This window comes from Oryza glaberrima, chromosome 12, assembly GCF_000147395.1.
Source record: "Oryza glaberrima chromosome 12, OglaRS2, whole genome shotgun sequence".
Lineage (NCBI taxonomy): Eukaryota > Viridiplantae > Streptophyta > Magnoliopsida > Poales > Poaceae > Oryza > Oryza glaberrima.
This window is the reverse complement of record NC_068337.1, coordinates 2,410,163-2,428,930: the sequence shown is the minus strand read 5'-3', so window position 1 is coordinate 2,428,930 and position 18,768 is coordinate 2,410,163. Positions and strand designations below refer to the sequence as shown.

Here is an 18,768-nt window from a genome sequence, read left to right as displayed (position 1 = left end):
GTTACCCTCTCCATTCCGAGAGTATGACATTGGATCCCATATGTCAGTCTCTACTACCTCCTTCTTCCTCCTCTTTCTCACCCTCTCCTCTTCCTCTTTTCTCCCCGATGTCAGACCTCGACGCGCAATGGATGGTGACGGCGACCTCGACAACGCAATGGATGGTGATGGCGACCTCGATGATGACGGCAGTCGCAGCCGAAAGAGGGCATCGACGGCGACGATGGAGGTGAGGCGGCCGGCACCAAAGAGGCCCCCTTCTTCCCCATCCTGGCTCCTCCCAATTCCGGCAGGGGTGGCGGGCTGTGGTGAGCGGAGGCCAGCGGCTGCGGCGAGCGGAGGAAGCGGGCCGTGGCAAGCAGGGGCGGTGGGCTACGGCGAGCGGAGGCTCGCGGCTGCAGCGAGCGGAGGAGGCGGGCTGTAGCGAGCGGAGGCCTGCGGCTGTGGCGAGGGGAGGTGGCACGCTCGCCTGGTTGCCGTGCTCGAGCTCGCTGCCTCCCGTTGCAGTGCGCCGGCGTCTGGGAGAGAGAGAGTGGGGGGGGGGGATGAAGGCCGAATCCGCCGCCGTCGCTCGGGCTCCGTCCCTATCCGCCGCCACCACTCGAGACGAGCTCGGGTGGACGCGGGGCGGCAAATCGATGCGTCGGTGAACACGGCGGCAGGAGCGAGACAACCAAAACCAGGCGATGGCGGAGGTCACGTGCGTCCTTGACTCCATGCCGCACCGGATTTGACAACAGCATCGACGGCAGCTGACGATGGCACCGCCGACGGTGGCGTCCGGCAATGACGACCTCAACAGCAGTGGCGGATGGTGATGGCAACTCGATGACAACGGTAGTGGTGTTGCCCCTGGATTTGGGATGTGTGCGGAGAGAGAAAGGGGGAGAGGGATGCCTGTTGGCGTGGGGCCCACGATTGGCTAGGCTATTTTGGCTGGCCAAATTTAGCCAGCGCGAGGAGTTCTTTGATCAGTCTGATGGCTTGGCCATCTGGTTAGCCAGTCTGTTGGACGTGAAATTGAGCCAAAATTGCTAAATTTTAACTTGGAAAGTGGGATAAGGAGGCTGTTGGAGATGCTCTAGCCCCAACAACCCCTAGCTGTATGCGAGATACAAGCCAGGCCTAATGAAGGCAACCAAACAGACCCGGCTTGAAGTGCAGCGCACTTAGGGTTGTTCAAACCAGGCCAGAATTGGTCAGCCCGACCTGGCCCATCCTAGACACTAAGCCTAGCCTCATAGGCCCACATTTTGCACCCCGAATGCCCATAAAAAGCCCAAGAAAGCCCGACGTCGGTGCTGGGCTTCAAGTTTGACTTTATTAGAAAAAAAATCAATCAAAGGTCCCTCGTTTTGTCATCGGATTACAAAATCATCCTTGAACCAAAAAACTAGATATATATCATCTCTTGATCTATAAAACTAGGTCACTTTGGGTCCTTAGCCAGATTTGACCCCGGTTTTGTTTAAGCTGAGTCAGTGTGGGACCCACGCGGGCCCCACATGTTAGTGACTACTTCCCCTCCCTTATCCACCTCTCTTCCTCTCTCCTCCCGTCCTCCCCTTCTCGGCAACCGGCAGCGGGAGAAATGAGCTAGGCATGGCAGGCGAAGATAGGCGGCGGTTAATGGAGAGGAGCTAGGCGTGACAGACCGGCACGGGCGGCAGCCAGCGGGGGAGGAGCTAGGCGGCGGCGGCACTAAGCTCGACCGGCCGTCCCTACCTTCTCGACGACGGCACACGGGGAGAAGGTCCGGCAAGGCTGGTGCGGCAAGCCCCTGCCGCCGTCTCGTCCCATCCCTCTACTGCAGTAGATGCCGCCGCGTTGATGAGGTCCGGCCATTGTCGAGGCAGACGAGGCGGCCATCGAGCTCATCTGACTGTTCAATGACGACGACTACGACGGATTCGGAGCGAAGCGTGGAGGCGTTCTACATGCCAAGGAACGCGCAAGAGGGGTGACGTTGGCAGTCGTCGTCGCTGGTGAGCTCGCATGAGCTCGGGACGTCTAGCGGTCAACCTCCTGACGAGCCGCAAGGAGTTTCTGCACGCGCTGGACAACCTCCGCAGCTTGATTGTCACCATCGAGCGCCCAGCGAGCGGCGGTGGTGGGGAGGGTCGAGACTCGCGGCTCTTCCACCGGTTGGAGTCAGGTGTGGCAGCCGGAGGAGACCGCTTCCACGTTGGCGTCAGCATCTAGCGGCTACGCCGATGACGACGGCGGGCATATATCTGGTTTTATTGTAACCTGATGACAAGATGAGGGACCTTCTACGTACTTTTTCCGACCTTTTTCTCTCGGGAATCTTTTGGCCCGGCCTGGCCCAACATTTTAACAGGCGACGAACTAGGCTTATAAAATCTCGGCCCCTTTGTCCTTCGTCTTCCTCGGTTCGTCTTCCTCCTCCCCTTCCGACTTCCTCGGCCTTGGCGGTGTCGCTGCAACGACAACAGCGACGGCGCCCGTCTCCGGTTAGTCTCCTCCCCCATAACAAAAGCAAGGATACCTAGGTATTCGATCCGAATAAGATTTTCTTTTCTTTTTTGTAAGAAAAACTGGTCATGGTGATCCGCCTGCTACGTCCTGGGCTGAGATCGTAATGATAGGAGATCTTAAAAATCTTTGTGAATGAAATACCACCAACAATGAGTAGCGCGAATCTATCAGCAAATTCTAGTCCGAGATCACGTAGTATTTGTCTTTTCCCATCAATTTTTTTGGAGCTTGTATTCTCATTTATTAATCACAATTCAGTAATTCACACGTGGGGATAAAAGGAGAGTAGTGGTGAGGTGAATTTAGGATGTGTTGTGCGACAATCTATTTGCTCTTGCTGTGAAGAGTTCATCGGCTTCAGGTTGATTATACTTATTTTTGTGGTTGCATATTGACAGGTTGATTATTAGTGGGAGACATTAGGATCGGGATATTGACCTGTTTCCTCTCGTGTCGCCCCTCCCCCATGGGTGACCGGGAGGCGACGACCTCACCGGCGTTCGTCTCCCCTTCCCTCCTCCTCTGCCTCGCCGCCGCCCGGCGGCGGGGCTTCGTCCTCGCGCTCGGGCATGGGAGGGGGACCTGCTCGAGGGCGGCGGAACTGGCCAGATCCGTGCCGCCGACTGGATCTGGCGGTGGAGCAGCCAACGGCGGGGCTGAGCGGTGCGGCGGCGGTGTCTGGTGGTGGTGGCAGCAGCGTCGAGGCGTTGGCGGCGGCGACGGAGGAAACCGCCAGATCCGCGCCTGGATCTAGCGGGACGGCGGCCGGCGGCGGCGTCTGGTGGCGGGGATGGCGATGACGGCGAGGGCGGCAAGGGGATGGCGTCGATGAGGTGAACCTGGCCGCGTCGGCGGCGGATCCAGCGCCCGGAGGTCTGGCTATCGCGACGGTGGTGGCGACGAGTTCGCAGCGACGGCGGCGCAGGCTACCACGGCGGGCCGTCTGCGCCGTGTGTCGTCGGAGCTCGACGATGGCGACAAGGTGCGGGAAGATGACGAGATGGCGGCGGGGATGGAAGGGTAGCAACGGCTGCTGTGGTGGCGGCGGAGGTGGCAAGGGGATGGTGTCGGTGAGGCAAACCTGGCCGCGCCGGCGGCGGAACCAACGCCGGAGGAGTCTGGTTGTCGCGGCGATAGTGGTGACGAGCTCGCGGCGACGGCGGCGCGGGCTACCACGGTGGGCGGTCTGCGCCGTGTGCCATCGGAGCTCGATGACGGCGAGAAAGGGCGAGAGGATGGTGAGATGGCGGCGGGGATGGAAGGGCAGCGGTGGCTGTGGTGGTGGCGACCGTCACCACGGTATGGGGGGGCGGCGGTGCAGTGATCCCACATGGAGGCAGAGGTTGAGTGGTGGTGGATTGTTGGTCTAGCGGCGGTCGGTCACACTTAGCGGCGGCCGGTCCGGTGCTAGCCTTCTCTCGGACTTGTGTGTTGGCGCTGTCGGTGTGTGGGTGGTGGTATATTTTTTCTTTTTCCCTGGTTACGATCCTCCAGGGTTGTAATCTTGTAATTTTTTCCTGCTCTATCAATAGAACTTCGCACCATCTCGTGCGAGTCGTTAAAAAAAAGTGGGAGACATTCTAGCACTGTAAACCGAGGTAACCTGAGAAAACCCAGGTAATTTTACCATTATTAAGAAGGTATCAATAGGTACTATATTTTTCATTTTAAAATTTAGTACCTCTAAATACTAAGTACCTCAAGGTATTTAAAAATTTTAGGTACATCAAGATACTTTTTTAAGGACTGTAAAATTCCACATATTATAATTATGTTGCTCATATTATGGTTTAATTTTGAGTGCAATTAAGAACTGGGTTTATTTATGTAGTGCTATTGGTTGCCTGCATGCTTTTAGTTCCTGTTTTGTATCCAATGCTTACATATCAGGATAAATATGTGCAATTATTTATTTTTTTTCTACAACATTCAAAAGTTAGTATATTGGAGAAGTGCATAATAAGTATTTCAAACCAGACTATGGTATCTACTGTTTGTAAAGGTAGAATAAATGGAATGCACATGATCATAACCGTAGGTTGGGTGTCAGAAAAGAAGACTGCTCATGATTTTTAAATGTGAACAGATGTATTACAAAATGACTAATGGAGGCGAGGATAGGAACATTGTTTCCTCTTGTATCTACTTTATAAAAACTTCTGTTAACATTTGGTTAATTCCCCCATCTCCTTCTCAACAGATCACACTTCATACAACTGCTCACAACCTGCTGGCAATTCAGGCATCACACTGTTGTCCCCTTTAGTTACTAGGATATTTTATATGTATTATATCTCAACAAAAATCATCAAATGCTGATGTTGTTGAACCACCTTAAAATCACAAGGCATTCTCTTACCTTGTTTAATTGTTTTTTTCAAGTAAGAAAAGGTTGCTTAGATCTTGTCACACACATAAATTCGGTATCACTACTCACTAGCATATTTTCCTTTATACATGGACCGAGGAATCCAGAAGTTAAGATAGTGGTTTCTGTTCCTGTTAGGACTTGGACAATCTCACTCAGCGAAGGAAATAAGATTTCATTGGCTCGTTATACCCAGAACCATTGTCCCATGGCTTTCTCGAAACAAATCGTTTCATATGTATTATAACAGCTAATATTCATAAAATATGTTTGGCTTTGTCATATGGAAATGATCACTAGATATTTATCCTATTTAGGGTCTGTTTGGCCGAACTCTAGCTTCAATTCCACCTTTTGTAGAGTTGGAGCCTAACCAAATGGTTTCAACTCTACCTAAAAAAAGAGAACGGAGTAGACTAGAATGCTTTCACAAAATGAACTAGAGAGGTGGAGCGGGGTTCAGGTTGCTTCGCAACTCCACTGACCCAGCTTTTGGAGTTAAATTTAGGAGTTGAGTCCTGCCAAGTAGGCTCTTACTGTACTCAGTATGTGTGTGATATTGCGGGACATGAACTTAATACGGAATGGTAATAACCATAAACAGTATTACAATGTGATATGAGTTGATTATTGCCAATGAGATATCTAATTCTTCTCAGAACTTATAGAAAACATATATTTCCATGTAATCTAATTTATTATTGTGTTCCTTTTGTAAATTTAGGATGCCTCCATTCCGCTCTAGCACTGGCAGATTAAGGATTCCTCCACTTGGACCACTAGAGGATCCATCTCCAAGGTACCGTTCAGATGAAGACTGGAGGACGCTTCGTAGACTTGTTTCTGAATTTGGATATCTTTCTTCCATCATATCATGGATTTATGTTGAACGAAGAGGGATCCGTCAAGAAAAGACTGCATTCCTTGATGCTATAACATCTTTGGCGTACTACGTAGCGTGTGGAACATTTGGAGAGAACGTCATATGTTTAATTGAGTACTCGATTTTTTGCCCAGTATTTAGGAATCTCAATCCAAGATGGGTTCAAAATATGTTTTTTGGGCGGAGAGAGTGAGGTTCAAAATATTTTGTTATATGAAAAATATATATCCTGTAATATAGTTGACAAGGGAATTAGGGTAGAGCCATGGATGGTTAATTATGCTGGTGGGTCTACATAGACCATTATGCGGTAGTATGAGTTGAAAATAACAGAACATCAGGTGTTTTGCAAATTGTCACTTAAATTAAGATAATTAGTTGTGTCAAAATGTTTCATTTACTTGCAGAAGTTGGAACCTTTGTTTTTGCAGGACGTACACAAAAATTAAGCAGGTATGGTTGGTATGCAATCTGGCTTAAATGGAAGCTAAGGTTGAGTTTGACTTTACAGTTCTGGAACAATACTTTCTACACTGTTAAGCACTACTAGTGATGGAAATACGATTATGTATTAATTCTGGTAGAGTGTCACGGTTAAATACTACTGATAAGGAAAACAGAGTAGCATACTCTCTCTGTATTTTTATATATGACGTCGTTGACTTTTTGATCGATCATTCATCTTATTTAAAAAATATGTAATTATCATTTATTTTATTTTGATTTGATTTATCATCAAATGGTTTTAAGTATGACATAAATATTTTTATATTTGCATAAATCTTTTTTAATAAAACGAATAATCAAACGTTGGTCAAAAGTTAACAACGTCATACATTAAAATATATGGAGGGAGTATATACGAAAGAAATGAAACAATGAGTATGTGTTAAGTTGAAATATTCAAGTTGCAATGTATACATTTGCAGTATCATTGTTGCCATCACATTCACATGTACTGCATCGAGCCCATTGGGTCTGGCATACAACTTTTCCTTGCCAAATTGTGATTCAATAAATTAACATGAGTTTCACTATTAATAGGGAAATATGGAATGGCCGACTTACTTGATGATCAATACTCTCTCTGTTTCATATCAAGCCAAATTGTGATTCAACAAATTAACATGAGTTTCACTATTAATAGCGAAATATGGAATGGCCGACTTACTTGATGATTAATACTCTCTCCGTTTCATATCAAACGCCTTATAATATGAAAATGAATCGGAGAGAGTAACTTTAAAATTAAAAATATGAAAAATGAAACAGAGGGTGTAACTTCAAAATAGAAGTAGTGCCAAAAAGAAGTTAGGAAGAAATGGGTGAATTTACTACTATTTGCCATCCTGCCCAAATCCCACCGCCGTCGCCGGTGACCACCGCTCGCCGCCTCGCCGGCGGATGACAACCCCTGGACCCGGCCTCCTTCCTGTGCCGGTCGAGCTGGAGAGGTCACTGGACGTGCTCGCCCGCTCCCGCCGAGATCATCTGGGCCGACCGCGATGAGAGCCCTCATCCCGGACTCCGACCTCCGGGAGAGGAGATCGACCTCTATTCCTTTCAGGTCGGGATCGATGGAGTGCTTGCTGGGTGTTTGTGCAAATGCCTCAACAGTTCCGGTTTCTTTGATGGGTGCTCCTCAGGTGCTTGTGGAAATGCCTCAATAGTGGTCGATCTGTCCATTGCTGATTTTGTAGGGTCTATTGAAGAATGCGGCCAACTTCAGCATTGGCGGGCACTACCCATTGCATCAGCTCTGGGACACCGCGTCGCAACTGCTGGGAGATCGAAGATCCTGGGCAAGTCAACTTGTTGTTGTTGCACACAATGCAGTGAGCCAGGCTCTTGTTGCCACTTCGTTGGGTTGGTGGTAGTACTGCTAAGCTTTTCTGTTGATTTTGTATTTTTGTAGTTCCAAGGTCGCGGCCACAACTCATGTGTCGTTTCGTGTTGTTCATTTTCAGGACTTGGTATACAGGGTATTTTTCGGATTCTTCTCTAGAGTAATTGTGTAGGGGTGTAAGTGGCTAACCCGCGAAACCCACTTATAGACTAAAATAAGCCGTGGACCCGCTTATTTTGACCTATAAGTAGGTTCAAATAAGCGGGTTCACGGCTGACCCACTTACACCCCTGTAATTGTGGGGCTAGTGTGCTGGATTTCACCCCAGACTGGTTGGAGGGCCTACAATTAGTAGTACCATTGTTTTATTATCTGTTTATTACCTGCTTTATCTAACCATAAATTGCAGGTCCAAGGCGCTGCAGATTGCTTATTGTCTGCCTTGTTATGTGGAAATGAAGATATTGCTAAAACTTGAAATTGACTATGCCTTTCAAACAAAGAATTTGTTAGACTATTTGTCCATTTCCTCTTTCTGACTTATGTTAAGAATCGCAGCAGCGTTAACATCCTGTGTATGCTTTAAAAATTCTCATTTGCATTATGGAGATATTGGACCCTGCCAGATGATACTTGAATAGAAAGAACTCTAGTGGTTGTAGGACATCCGGGTATTCAGGCCTGGTTTAGTTCCAAATTTTTTCTTTAAACTTCCAACTTTTTCATCACATCAAAACTTTCCCACACACACAAACTTTCAACTTTTCCGTCACATCGTTTCAATTTCAACCAAACTTCCAATTTTTCATCTAGATGATGGCAGCATCAGCGTGATGCCGTCATCGATTTGCATGAAGGCCCAAAAGGAAGAGGTGTTGTCCGATGCATAAACTACCTATTACCAGGACAGCAGAAACTGATGAAGAATTCTAACTTCCTCGAAGGTAAACATCCTTTAGGAAAACTATTCCTGTAAATATCTCATACCGATATACTCACTCCGTTCTATATTATACTCCCTCCGTTCTTAGATATTTGACGCCGTTAACGTTTTTAAATATGTTTGACCGTTCGTCTTATTAAAAATTTTTTGTGAAATATGTAAAACTATATGTATACATAAAGTATATTTAACAATGAATCAAATGATAGAAAAAGAATTAATAATTACTTAAATTTTTTGAATAAGACGAACGGTCAAATATGTTTAAAAAAGTTAATGACGTCAAACATTTAGGGACGGAGGGACGTCAAACATTTAGGACGGAGGGAGTAAGTCGTTCTATAGGAAAATAGTAAAAGTGATTTGTAATATGAAACAGAGGAAGTACATAGATAGCGATAAAACGGATAATATGAATAACATTTTAAAACCTGAATGCGAATAACATTTTGGTTGCATGCTAGCTATATCCATCACAATTGTTGTATCTTACTCATGTTTGAACATCTCTTTTGCATCTCATTTATATCTCCAAGCATGAGGGTAATTGGATATCCCCAGCAGTTGAAGATGGTGACAAGTGGGAGTGATGGGCCGAGCTGGGATGGTGACGAGGATTGATTCCCATCGGTGATCCGCATGGAGGAAGAGGAAGATGACAAGGTCACTATCATGCACGGAGACTGCGCCACGTGTCCTCCTCCTGCCACGCGTACCTCCTCTTCACTCTCCAGCAGCTCAGCTAGTCAGCTCTACAGCGAAACGGTGAACCTTCGACCGAGTCTGCTCCATTCCCTATCGTCCACAGCCTCTGATGAATTCAACATCCAAATACCATCGCGACTACCCCTTCTTGCCGGCCGCGGCCTCCAGCTCCGACGGCGACGGCGACGGCGATGGCTTCTACATCGGCGAGCCAAGAAACCCAGCCGCCGGAGCTGACTCCACCGATGTCTTCCTGTTCCTCGCCGTTCCGGCAGGGTGGCTCGTCAGGCTGGCCGCCTTCGTCGGCGAGCTCGTCGCCTCTGCCATCCTCGGCCTCGTCTACCCCGTCGCCGCTCTCATCGGCTGGCTGCGCGCCGTGCCAGCGGCCGTCGCTTCTCTCCTCCGGCGCGCCTCCACTGGCCTGCTCGCCGCGGCGTGCACGTTTGCGGTGCTCGCCGCCGCGTTCGTCGTGTCCCTCGTGCTCGGGTTCGCTCTCGTCCGGCACTGGGTCGCGGAGCCGGTGACCGCGCGCCATCCTCTGTATTTCGACTACACCGAGGCGCAGCCGAGCGCCGCCGTGGCGCTTGGCGGCGGAGCAGCGGCACTGCCGGCCGGCCACGCTGTGAGGGTGTCCATGGCGTTGCTGCTGCCTGATTCCTACCACAACCGCCACATCGGCGTGTTCCAGGTACTAAGTCATATGTTCATTACATCCCTGATCCAAATGTTCAGAAAAAAATATTACTCGCTCCATGTTGATAATATTTGACCATTTGAAAAAGGCTATTGTTAAATTCTAAAACTATGATTATGAATAGCATCTAAAATATTTATCTTAGAAATATGGAGACCATATGTATATATTAACGTTAGTCCTAAGAAATACTTCAATAAAATCATATATTTATTGATGTTTTTACATATTTTATAATTAATAGAAAATAGTTGTCCAAGTTATTTATTTGGAGACCATGTGCTTGTTCAAATGATTAGTATATCAACCTGGGGGAGAATATCCTGATTTAAATTTCTATATATCTTACTGAATCCTCAAAATTCTAAATTCACATTCTGTAGATTAAATCGGAGGCGATCTCCGTGAGTGGGATCACCATCGCATCAACCACACAGCCATATCTGATCAAATACAAGAGCTCTCCAGTTCGGCTGATACAAACCGCGCTTCTCTGCGTGCCACTCACCATGGGCATTCGCAGTGAGAGCCAGGATGCCAACCTCAAGCTGCTTCACTACAGGGAAGGCCATGGCCGGCACAAGAGAACTGTGCTCATCAGAGTGATGCTGCAGCCAAGAGCTATGACAGTGCATTTGCCTCAAGTGTACAAAGCAGAGATCGTTGTGCAGACGACGCTTCCATGGACGAAAGAGCTGGTTCGCGCATTGAAATGGACATTATGTGTGTGGGTGTCTCTCTGTGTCTACGTTTTCATCCTTGTTCTAGCCATGATCTGTTGGAGCCGGTCGCCCTCGGCGTTTTCTGCGAGGGACAGGAGATTATATGATCATCAGGTCATTGAGAATTCTGGTCTGGACATGGGAGATTCAGGTGAGAGATCAGACAAGGAATTGTATGGAGGTGTTGGGGTTAAGTGGAAGCAGAGGATAAGAAAGAGGAAAGCACAACCTGGAACTCTACAAGGAGATAGGATGGAGCTGAAGTTCACAGAGGGTTCAACTTCTGGTGTGGCAATGGATGGAGAGTAGGGGTTGTGCTCAACTTTGTGTCTGAATTCAATTAAATCGTTCAAAGCAGTTTAATATGAAGCTTGTGTTGACTTATAATCACGGTTTGGTGCACTCAAGGTTGTTTATTAGACCCAAACGGCTTCGTACAATACAAGCGATGATACCAATTAATGATACTGAAAATGTATACATTGCAATCTAGTAGATGTTTCAACCTAACATATATTTTCCCCGAAAATAAACTTAAAACACATCTATTAATTGTTTGTTTCCCAGGCTACTTTCATGTGTTTGTATTTAGGATAAACTTGTACGTAACAGTGAGACACTGCCAGAATTGATATATATCAAATTCACGAAGCAAAAAAGTTTTATATTTCCATCATTTATAGTATTGCCTCCATTCTAAAATATTGCAACTTCTAACTACAACCCAGGCATATGTCCAGATTCGTAACAATTTTTTAGCTACAAATCTGACATATGTTCAGATTCGTAGCTAAAAGTGACGGAGGGAGTACTTTGATTGATTTCTAGAGTTCAATTTTTTTTCTTTTTAAAATGAGAAGATACTTCAAACGAGGTGAAGAACATGATTAATTAAATATTAATTATTTGAAACTTGAGAAAAATTAATATGATTTTGAAAAAATAAATTTTCTATAGAAATATTTTTATAAAATAAGTAGCATTTAGCAATTCAGGAAGCGCTCAGACGTGGAAAACGATGTATTTACATCAACTAAGTTTTTCAGGTACGAGACTAAGTAATCTAGATCTCATCATTTTTATGTGTCATTTAAATACGTAGAAGTGAGACATCTTTATGCAAATATATGATAAATGTAAATTTGCAAAATACCCAATACAGCACATATGGCTCAAGCACATGGTAGCACCATGGTAGCACTCAATTAGCGAAGCTGCAAAGCTAAGGTGTGTGCGTAAGTACTTTGTACAAACTAATTTTATATAAATAGCTAAAGTTGGCACAACTTGCCGACAGAAGGCACAAATTTATATAAATACAGCTTAAGTCTCAACTCTCTGTTTGGCATCTCTGCCACTCGATCAGTTTCGCTTCTGGCTCTAATGCCTAAAGGCTCTGGCTAGTTAGCAGGTGGTTACATAAGTTCGTCCTCTTCATCAGAACTATCCTCACCAAGGTGGTTGCATACAGCACCATCATAACCTTTTGAGTACCCTCCTCTAGATGGGTGCTTGAGTTTATCAATACCTTGGTTCTTGCACGAATAACATTGACCTACAGACAATGAATGAAAGACATGAAACATGCTTGTTAGGTTGAAATGTGTATCACACAATTGATAATCATAAAGCAATTGATAATCATAAAGCTTGTAAAAACTGATGAAAATTATCTCCGGTCCCCAGAGAACATAAATAATACTAATCATTAGAGGAGGTATGCTCATTATTTAGGACCCTCTACTTCACCCTTTGAAGCAATCAACCCTACTTAGATGTAGCATATTAAGGTAAACCCTATCACCTTTTTGCCTCTTAACACAAATGAGCACTTCAAAGGAAAATTAGTGGATTATTCCCCAGTTCTCTACATATATTTACAAATATGGGGAAACTAAATTATGTTTTTGCTATGTTTCTCTTTTATTTGTGTTTTTTGCTGGTACAGGTCATTTGTATATTTGGTATGCAAGCCTCCTTTCAGATGAGAAAAGGATATTTGGTTTGCGTATACATGATAACTAAAACATAGATTCGTGACATGAGAAAACAAGTCAATACTACTTATTTATTCACAAGTCAATACCATTTATTTATTCATATATGCATTTTTCCTAAGCCAAGTATTATTTGATCAAAAATATGTCAGCAAGACATTAAGTGGCAAATCCTCATGCACCTTTAGAGGGCAACTGCAAGACTATCCCTTATCAAATAGGCTCAGCATCCTTTGACATCAAGTCACAAAAGAATTGAACATAGAGTAATGTGTAGTGATATTTCTCTACTCTTATAAAAAAAAATCAAGTTCTTTTTGCATTAGCATACTGTAGGGGGCTAACTGATCTCATGTGGTCATATACACAACTTTAAGATTTGAGAATTATATGTACTGTATTTTTATTTTGGATCTTATAATACATTTCTTTATCATCCATCACAACACATGGGCACAACTATCGTGTAAACTATATAAACTACTTGTTCTTGTTCATGTCCTTTACTAGTCCAACTCAAATATTGGTGCAGCAAATTCATTTTAGGATGATATTTTCCTTTATAAAAATCAAAAGCAAAACGTAAATGAATGGAAATAAGACTAATCCCAACTTATGTTTTTACTAGAAATATGACTAAACATAGTTTCAATACAACTAGAAGCACAACGTTATAACTTATTTCAAATATGTTTTTTAATAACCACATAGCACAAATGCGTACATTGTTGTTTGACCCACAAAGTTTGAATAAGCAAAAACAGATAAGAACACATACCATCATCAGTCGCCTCGAGAGGAGCACAGAAACGATACTTGAAACCATACTTCATCTTGACTTCCGCAAAATAAACCCTAGGGATCCAACAGTCCTTATCATTTTTCATCTCAACTGTGAAATTATAGTGATGATAAATCTTCCTAATTCCCACAGTACGAGAGCAGTGATGCAATATTTCTCCGAATTTGTAATCAATTTCCTACAAACACGACTTAGAATAAGCAGTGATAATAATGAAAATAAGGAATAAGGAATATGAGTGTCATACAAACCTCAAAAACATCCTTTTCTGCAAAATAGTTTCTGAATGCCACGAACGCTTCACTAAGTCCATCTGTTCCTTTTTGAGAAAGTTCTTGCATGCTATTAGAATAGAGTTGTACACCCTTGTTTATTCGATTGATTAGATCGGCATACTCATGATATCCCACTGCCTTATAGTGTGAGCTGTGTTTCAACCCAAAATTAGTCATCATTATAAAAATGTCATAGTTTAGCTTTAGCATGCAAAAAACATTAACTAAACCAAAAACATGTTTAAAATGACACAGTCTAATATGCCCATTGCTTCAAACTTACAATCTTGACGCCATGATATAACACTACGTAGCAGAAATAGAGAACATGTTTACAATCAGTGTGCAGAAATTACCTAGAAGAACCTGCTGCCAATTTGGCATGTCCTTGTTGCGATGATATTTTTGATGAGCTGTCAACATTCTTAGGGTTTGGAGTGACACATTCTTCACGGAGAGAATTCATCTCCTTGAAATGTTGAAATTGACCGATAGCACATGGGTCAACTTCCACAGGACTCTTAGAGAGAACATTCTCATCGTCCTCAATCTCCGTATCTGAGTTATCATTCCTGAAAGAATCAAGCTATCAACGACTTCGTAGAGAAAGATATATATGTTTTAATAGATAAACACCTACATAGTCTATGTTGAGATATAGAGTTTGTGCTAGTGTAGGAAACCAAAAATGGAAAATAGAGTGAGGTTACATAAACATCATATGGAAATTTTAATTATACTGTATACAAGAAAAAATTCGACTTCATTCATGAAATAATAAAATACAAGTTTACTTACATATTAATAGTATATTCCACAGTGCCTTGGTGTATAGAAAATAAGTCAATTATTTGGTAGCAGGAAAATTACACAACTAAAAACTAGAACTTAATAAACAAAACGACATAACTAAATGAAACAAACGCTAATTAAAAAAAAACATTGAATACATATTCAAAGAGGAGGGGATAGTGTATTAAACGCACCCTTCCAATATTCCACGAATGTATTCATCTACGAGACGTGCATGCCACTTTTTCTCTGAGTTTTCTTCTATGGTTGTATCTTTCTCCTCTGAGAACTGTAATTGTTGATGGGATTTGTACCTGAACACAAAAACATCATAACACTTAGTAGTAATCCAAAAGGAGCAATACTTTTTAGTAAACTGAAAAAATGCCCGTTGCGTGCGTTGCAACGGGTGAAGGCTATTTTAATTTTATTATTGTTATATGGTTTAGTTAAGGTGAAATTCACTGTGAGTTAAGGTGAAATTCACTGTGAGAATTCGCTTGGATATATATTTTCTCTAGAAAATCATGAGCTGCAATTAGGAATCCAATCATCTCAAGTTAGCATATAAGTTTTTTTAAAGAGGTTTTAAAGAGGTTTGTAAGTCTCTATTATTATGCGACTGACCCGACTCAAATATAAATTTGTATTTCCAAAAGCGAACGAACTTAAAAACAAACTCATACATGAATGACGTACCAAAGTATTGACAAAAACATTTTCAATTTTTATAATAATAGAGAATAGGAAAGAACATCAAAACACTTAGTATTAAGTCAAAAGGAGCAATACTTTTTAGTAAAATAGGAAAATAAAAATATGTGGCAAAAAGTGGATATCAATATACACGTACGCGTGACGTGTGGCAGAAGCTGAAATAATCAAACCTCCTTTGCTAGCCTGATAGAATCTAAACCTTAGACCTTATATTTTCAACAGCTAAATAAAATGGGTTACCCCAAGGATGAAGCGAAATGGAGAAATGTTTATGAATCAAATATTGGGGATCTATGGTGTGGTGGAGAAATGTTTCTAAAACAAATATTGGGGAAGAAGCGAAATGGAGAAATGTTTCTAAAACAAAGATTGGGGATCTGTAGTATGGTGGAGAAATGTTTCTGAAACAAATGTTGGGGATCTATGGTGTGGCAATGAACTGGGAGGCTGCTAGCTAGTTGAAGAGGACAACAGTAACGAGAGCAGGGGAATGAGGGTGAACATTTATTTGAGCAAAAGAAAATTTAACGAAGAGATAACTTACATGGTCAAATCTTCCTCCTCTGAATACGAGTGCTGCTGAAGTTGTGCAGTCGATTTGGTGGAGGATGCTGTTTCAGCTTCAGCCGTAAACATTTTATGCTTGTCCGCAAACCTGAAGATGAGACGAACATCGACCAGTCATCAAGAATGCACTTATTGGACGAGAGCAGGTAATAAAAAAAAGGCAATCATTCTAATCAAAATGAGACCGACATTGTTGTCAACAGTGTGTGATTGATTTAATATATGTTGGGGAAACGACAAGCAGGGGCGAAGCCAGGGAATCAAAGTAAATGAAAAGAACAAAACCTAGCGCCACCCCCTCCCCCTGCCATATTTCCATATTGCCAATAGCTGGCTTGCAAAGCCCTTGATCAAAGTAAATGAAAAGAACAAGTCTTAACGATCGGTATATATCTATATATCTTCCTCTAAAGTAAATATATCATCTGATCATGCTTGGCTGCTTGCTAACACGATAAGGTCTAGATGATCAATGCGAATATATTTGATGGTCTCGATGTCGCTGCCTGCCATCGCAGCACATCCGCACATGCATGGCGCCATAATCGAACTCACAGTTAAACTAGGTGATTCGCCGCTAGATCGTAAGAGGGTGCGATGATGAGATGAGACAAATGATTGGTATGGGCTTTGCCGTTAGGATAAAATTAACTCGTTAATTATGTTTATGCTATTAACGTACCTATATGCCTTAAAACTTTATATGTACATTTTCATGTTATTTTCTTATTAGCATAATCATATTTAAGTCGGCCCCCCCTCATATCCAAATCCTAGCTTGGCCATTGACGACAAAATCAGAACAAATAAAATATGCGTGTAGTGAGAGTGTGAGAGTGCACCAACCATTTGAATGACTTGAAACGACCTCTAGGTTCTCCCACGCCGTGCCTATCGTCCCAGTACTTTCCCACGTCCACAACCTTCCCGGACTCGTTGTCCACCTTGAGATACAGAAGGGAAATCTTACTCTCCCACCGACTTACTCCTGGTAGCGGACAGCTGCCTCCCAAAGCTGTGGGTCTAAATAGAAAAAAAAAAGGGGGGAAATCTAAGAAGGCGGATCCTCCCCAAGATGGCTGCGTACATCCGATTTGGATGTAGGAAAAAAAAAAGGCGCTGATATAACTAAACTTGCCTGATGTCGAGTAAACTAAGATGGGTATCGGACTCGAGATCGTCTCCGTCCCCTCATAGGCGGAAATCTTGGAAAGGATACGCCGAATTTCCTCCTGAAGCCGTGGGTCTTTGAGGCGTTCCTGTAAGCGCATCGTCTCTTGCTCATCTTTCACCCCCAACACTCGTCGGTCTAATGGGAAAGAGATTCTCCGACTTATCGGCGTCTCCCGCTCAACGGCGGTGTCCATGGCGAGAGAGAGAGTGTGTGTGTGTTATGTGCGGTGTGGCTGGCTGGAGCGGCGGCTAGGGGGGAGGAGGAAGCCCTAGGCGACTAGTAGAACAGATGCCTAAATGGGCCGCTCGGCCCGGCATGGCCTCACCGCCGGGTCTGGGCCGACGTGTAGATCGGGCCGTGCCGTGCCTGCCCACGGCCCAGAATCGGGCCGTGCCGGGCCGACCCGAAGGCACGACAGTCCGTCGTGGTTTTTATGAAAAAAGTCTACTTTGCGTTCCTTCTCTTTGGGCCGTGCCTTATATATAGCTGGATAAGTCTATTATCTGTCCCTCTTCGTTGGTACGTGGCCTAACATGTCTGAAAATAAGTTTACTGCTTCTCCCTAACTTTCGTGTCATGCCTGGCCGGCCCACCGTGACAAGGCAGCGGCCTCGGCACGGCCCAACTGTCGGGCCGTACTGTGCCTGGGCCGTGGCAAAGCGCCATGCCATGGGCCGCAGGCCATATGGCCATTAGAAGACGGTTAGAAGACTGGTAGCTGGAAGAAGAAAGGGAAGGAATCGGAATAAAGCCCATGCGTTTTGGATTCAGCCCAGTGTATTCGGCTTGATAGGCTGTATAATACAGATACGGATAGGGAGCCATTTTCTTCCATTTACGAAGCTGCTACTAGTAGTATTCCCTCCGTCGCAAATATAACGGCCCAGCGAAACGGTATAATTGTAAACGAAAAGTGATATGTGAATTATACTTTTATATATGTGTTTTTAGTGATTTAAAAGCAAAAGCTGAAAAATAAATTTTGATAAAAGAAACTCCTCAAAAATCAGCTATAAATTTAAGATTAAAAATTCAAATTTTAACTGATAAGCATAGGAGAAAAGATGAGTTTATAAGTTTTTTCCCAACGAAAATCTTTTCGCATCATATTATGAGCTTGTCAAACTCAACGGATACTTCCAACTCAAACATAATAATTTTTTTACCTCAAATCAAAATGAAATCATAACTCAAATCAAAAATAGAAATTAGGTTAGGAGTGAAATTAGTACCGCGAATAAATTGATGAACAGCTATTAAAAATGAGCAAATTTCATAAAACCCAACCTATGATATTCCAATTTACACGAGAACATAATAAGTTTAGCACATGACACATAACACCACATATCGTGGTCCTAAATTTTCACCATTAACCAAATTGATATCCTTTATCAAAATAAAACTGCAGTGGTTCAAAATCAAAATGATTGAATACGTGCTCTCTTTTTTAAGAAAATATTTTATAGTTTTTAAAAGATGAGGGAACGGCGAGGTAGGTTGGTTGGGAATACGTGCTCCTCTTAATCTCTTGTGTCTTTGAAGATGTGTAAACAGACGGGCTACGAGGGAGTGTTTAGATAAAGAGGTGTAAAGTTTTGGCGTATCACATCAGATATTATATAAGGTGTCGCATGGGGCGTTCGGCACTAATAAAAAACTAATTAATGAATCCGTCAGTAAACCACGAGACGAATTTATTAAGCCTAATTAATCCGTCATTGTCAAATGTTTACTGTAGCACCACATTGTCAAATCATGGAGCAATTAGGCTTAAAAGATTC

General features: G+C 43.6%; 2 protein-coding genes across 2 annotated transcripts; one reads left to right on the top strand and one right to left on the bottom strand.

Annotated features, from left to right (window-relative positions):
• Positions 1–9,062: 9,062 nt before the first annotated feature.
• LOC127757881 (seipin-1) lies at positions 9,063–11,221 on the top strand. The gene is made up of 2 exons (XM_052283472.1): positions 9,063–9,932; positions 10,322–11,221. The coding sequence occupies exons 1-2, from the start codon at positions 9,354–9,356 to the stop codon at positions 10,967–10,969; spliced, it is 1,227 nt and encodes a 408-aa protein (XP_052139432.1). The 5' UTR covers positions 9,063–9,353; the 3' UTR covers positions 10,970–11,221.
• Positions 11,222–11,347: 126 nt separating this feature from the next.
• Positions 11,348–17,220, bottom strand: LOC127756674 (uncharacterized). Its single transcript, XM_052282037.1, is given in 9 exon segments — positions 11,348–12,215; positions 13,436–13,637; positions 13,711–13,885; positions 14,091–14,306; positions 14,721–14,840; positions 15,788–15,898; positions 16,657–16,768; positions 16,771–16,833; positions 16,949–17,220. Coding segments are annotated over 9 exon segments (1,368 nt in total). The 5' UTR covers positions 17,178–17,220; the 3' UTR covers positions 11,348–12,075.
• Positions 17,221–18,768: the final 1,548 nt, after the last annotated feature.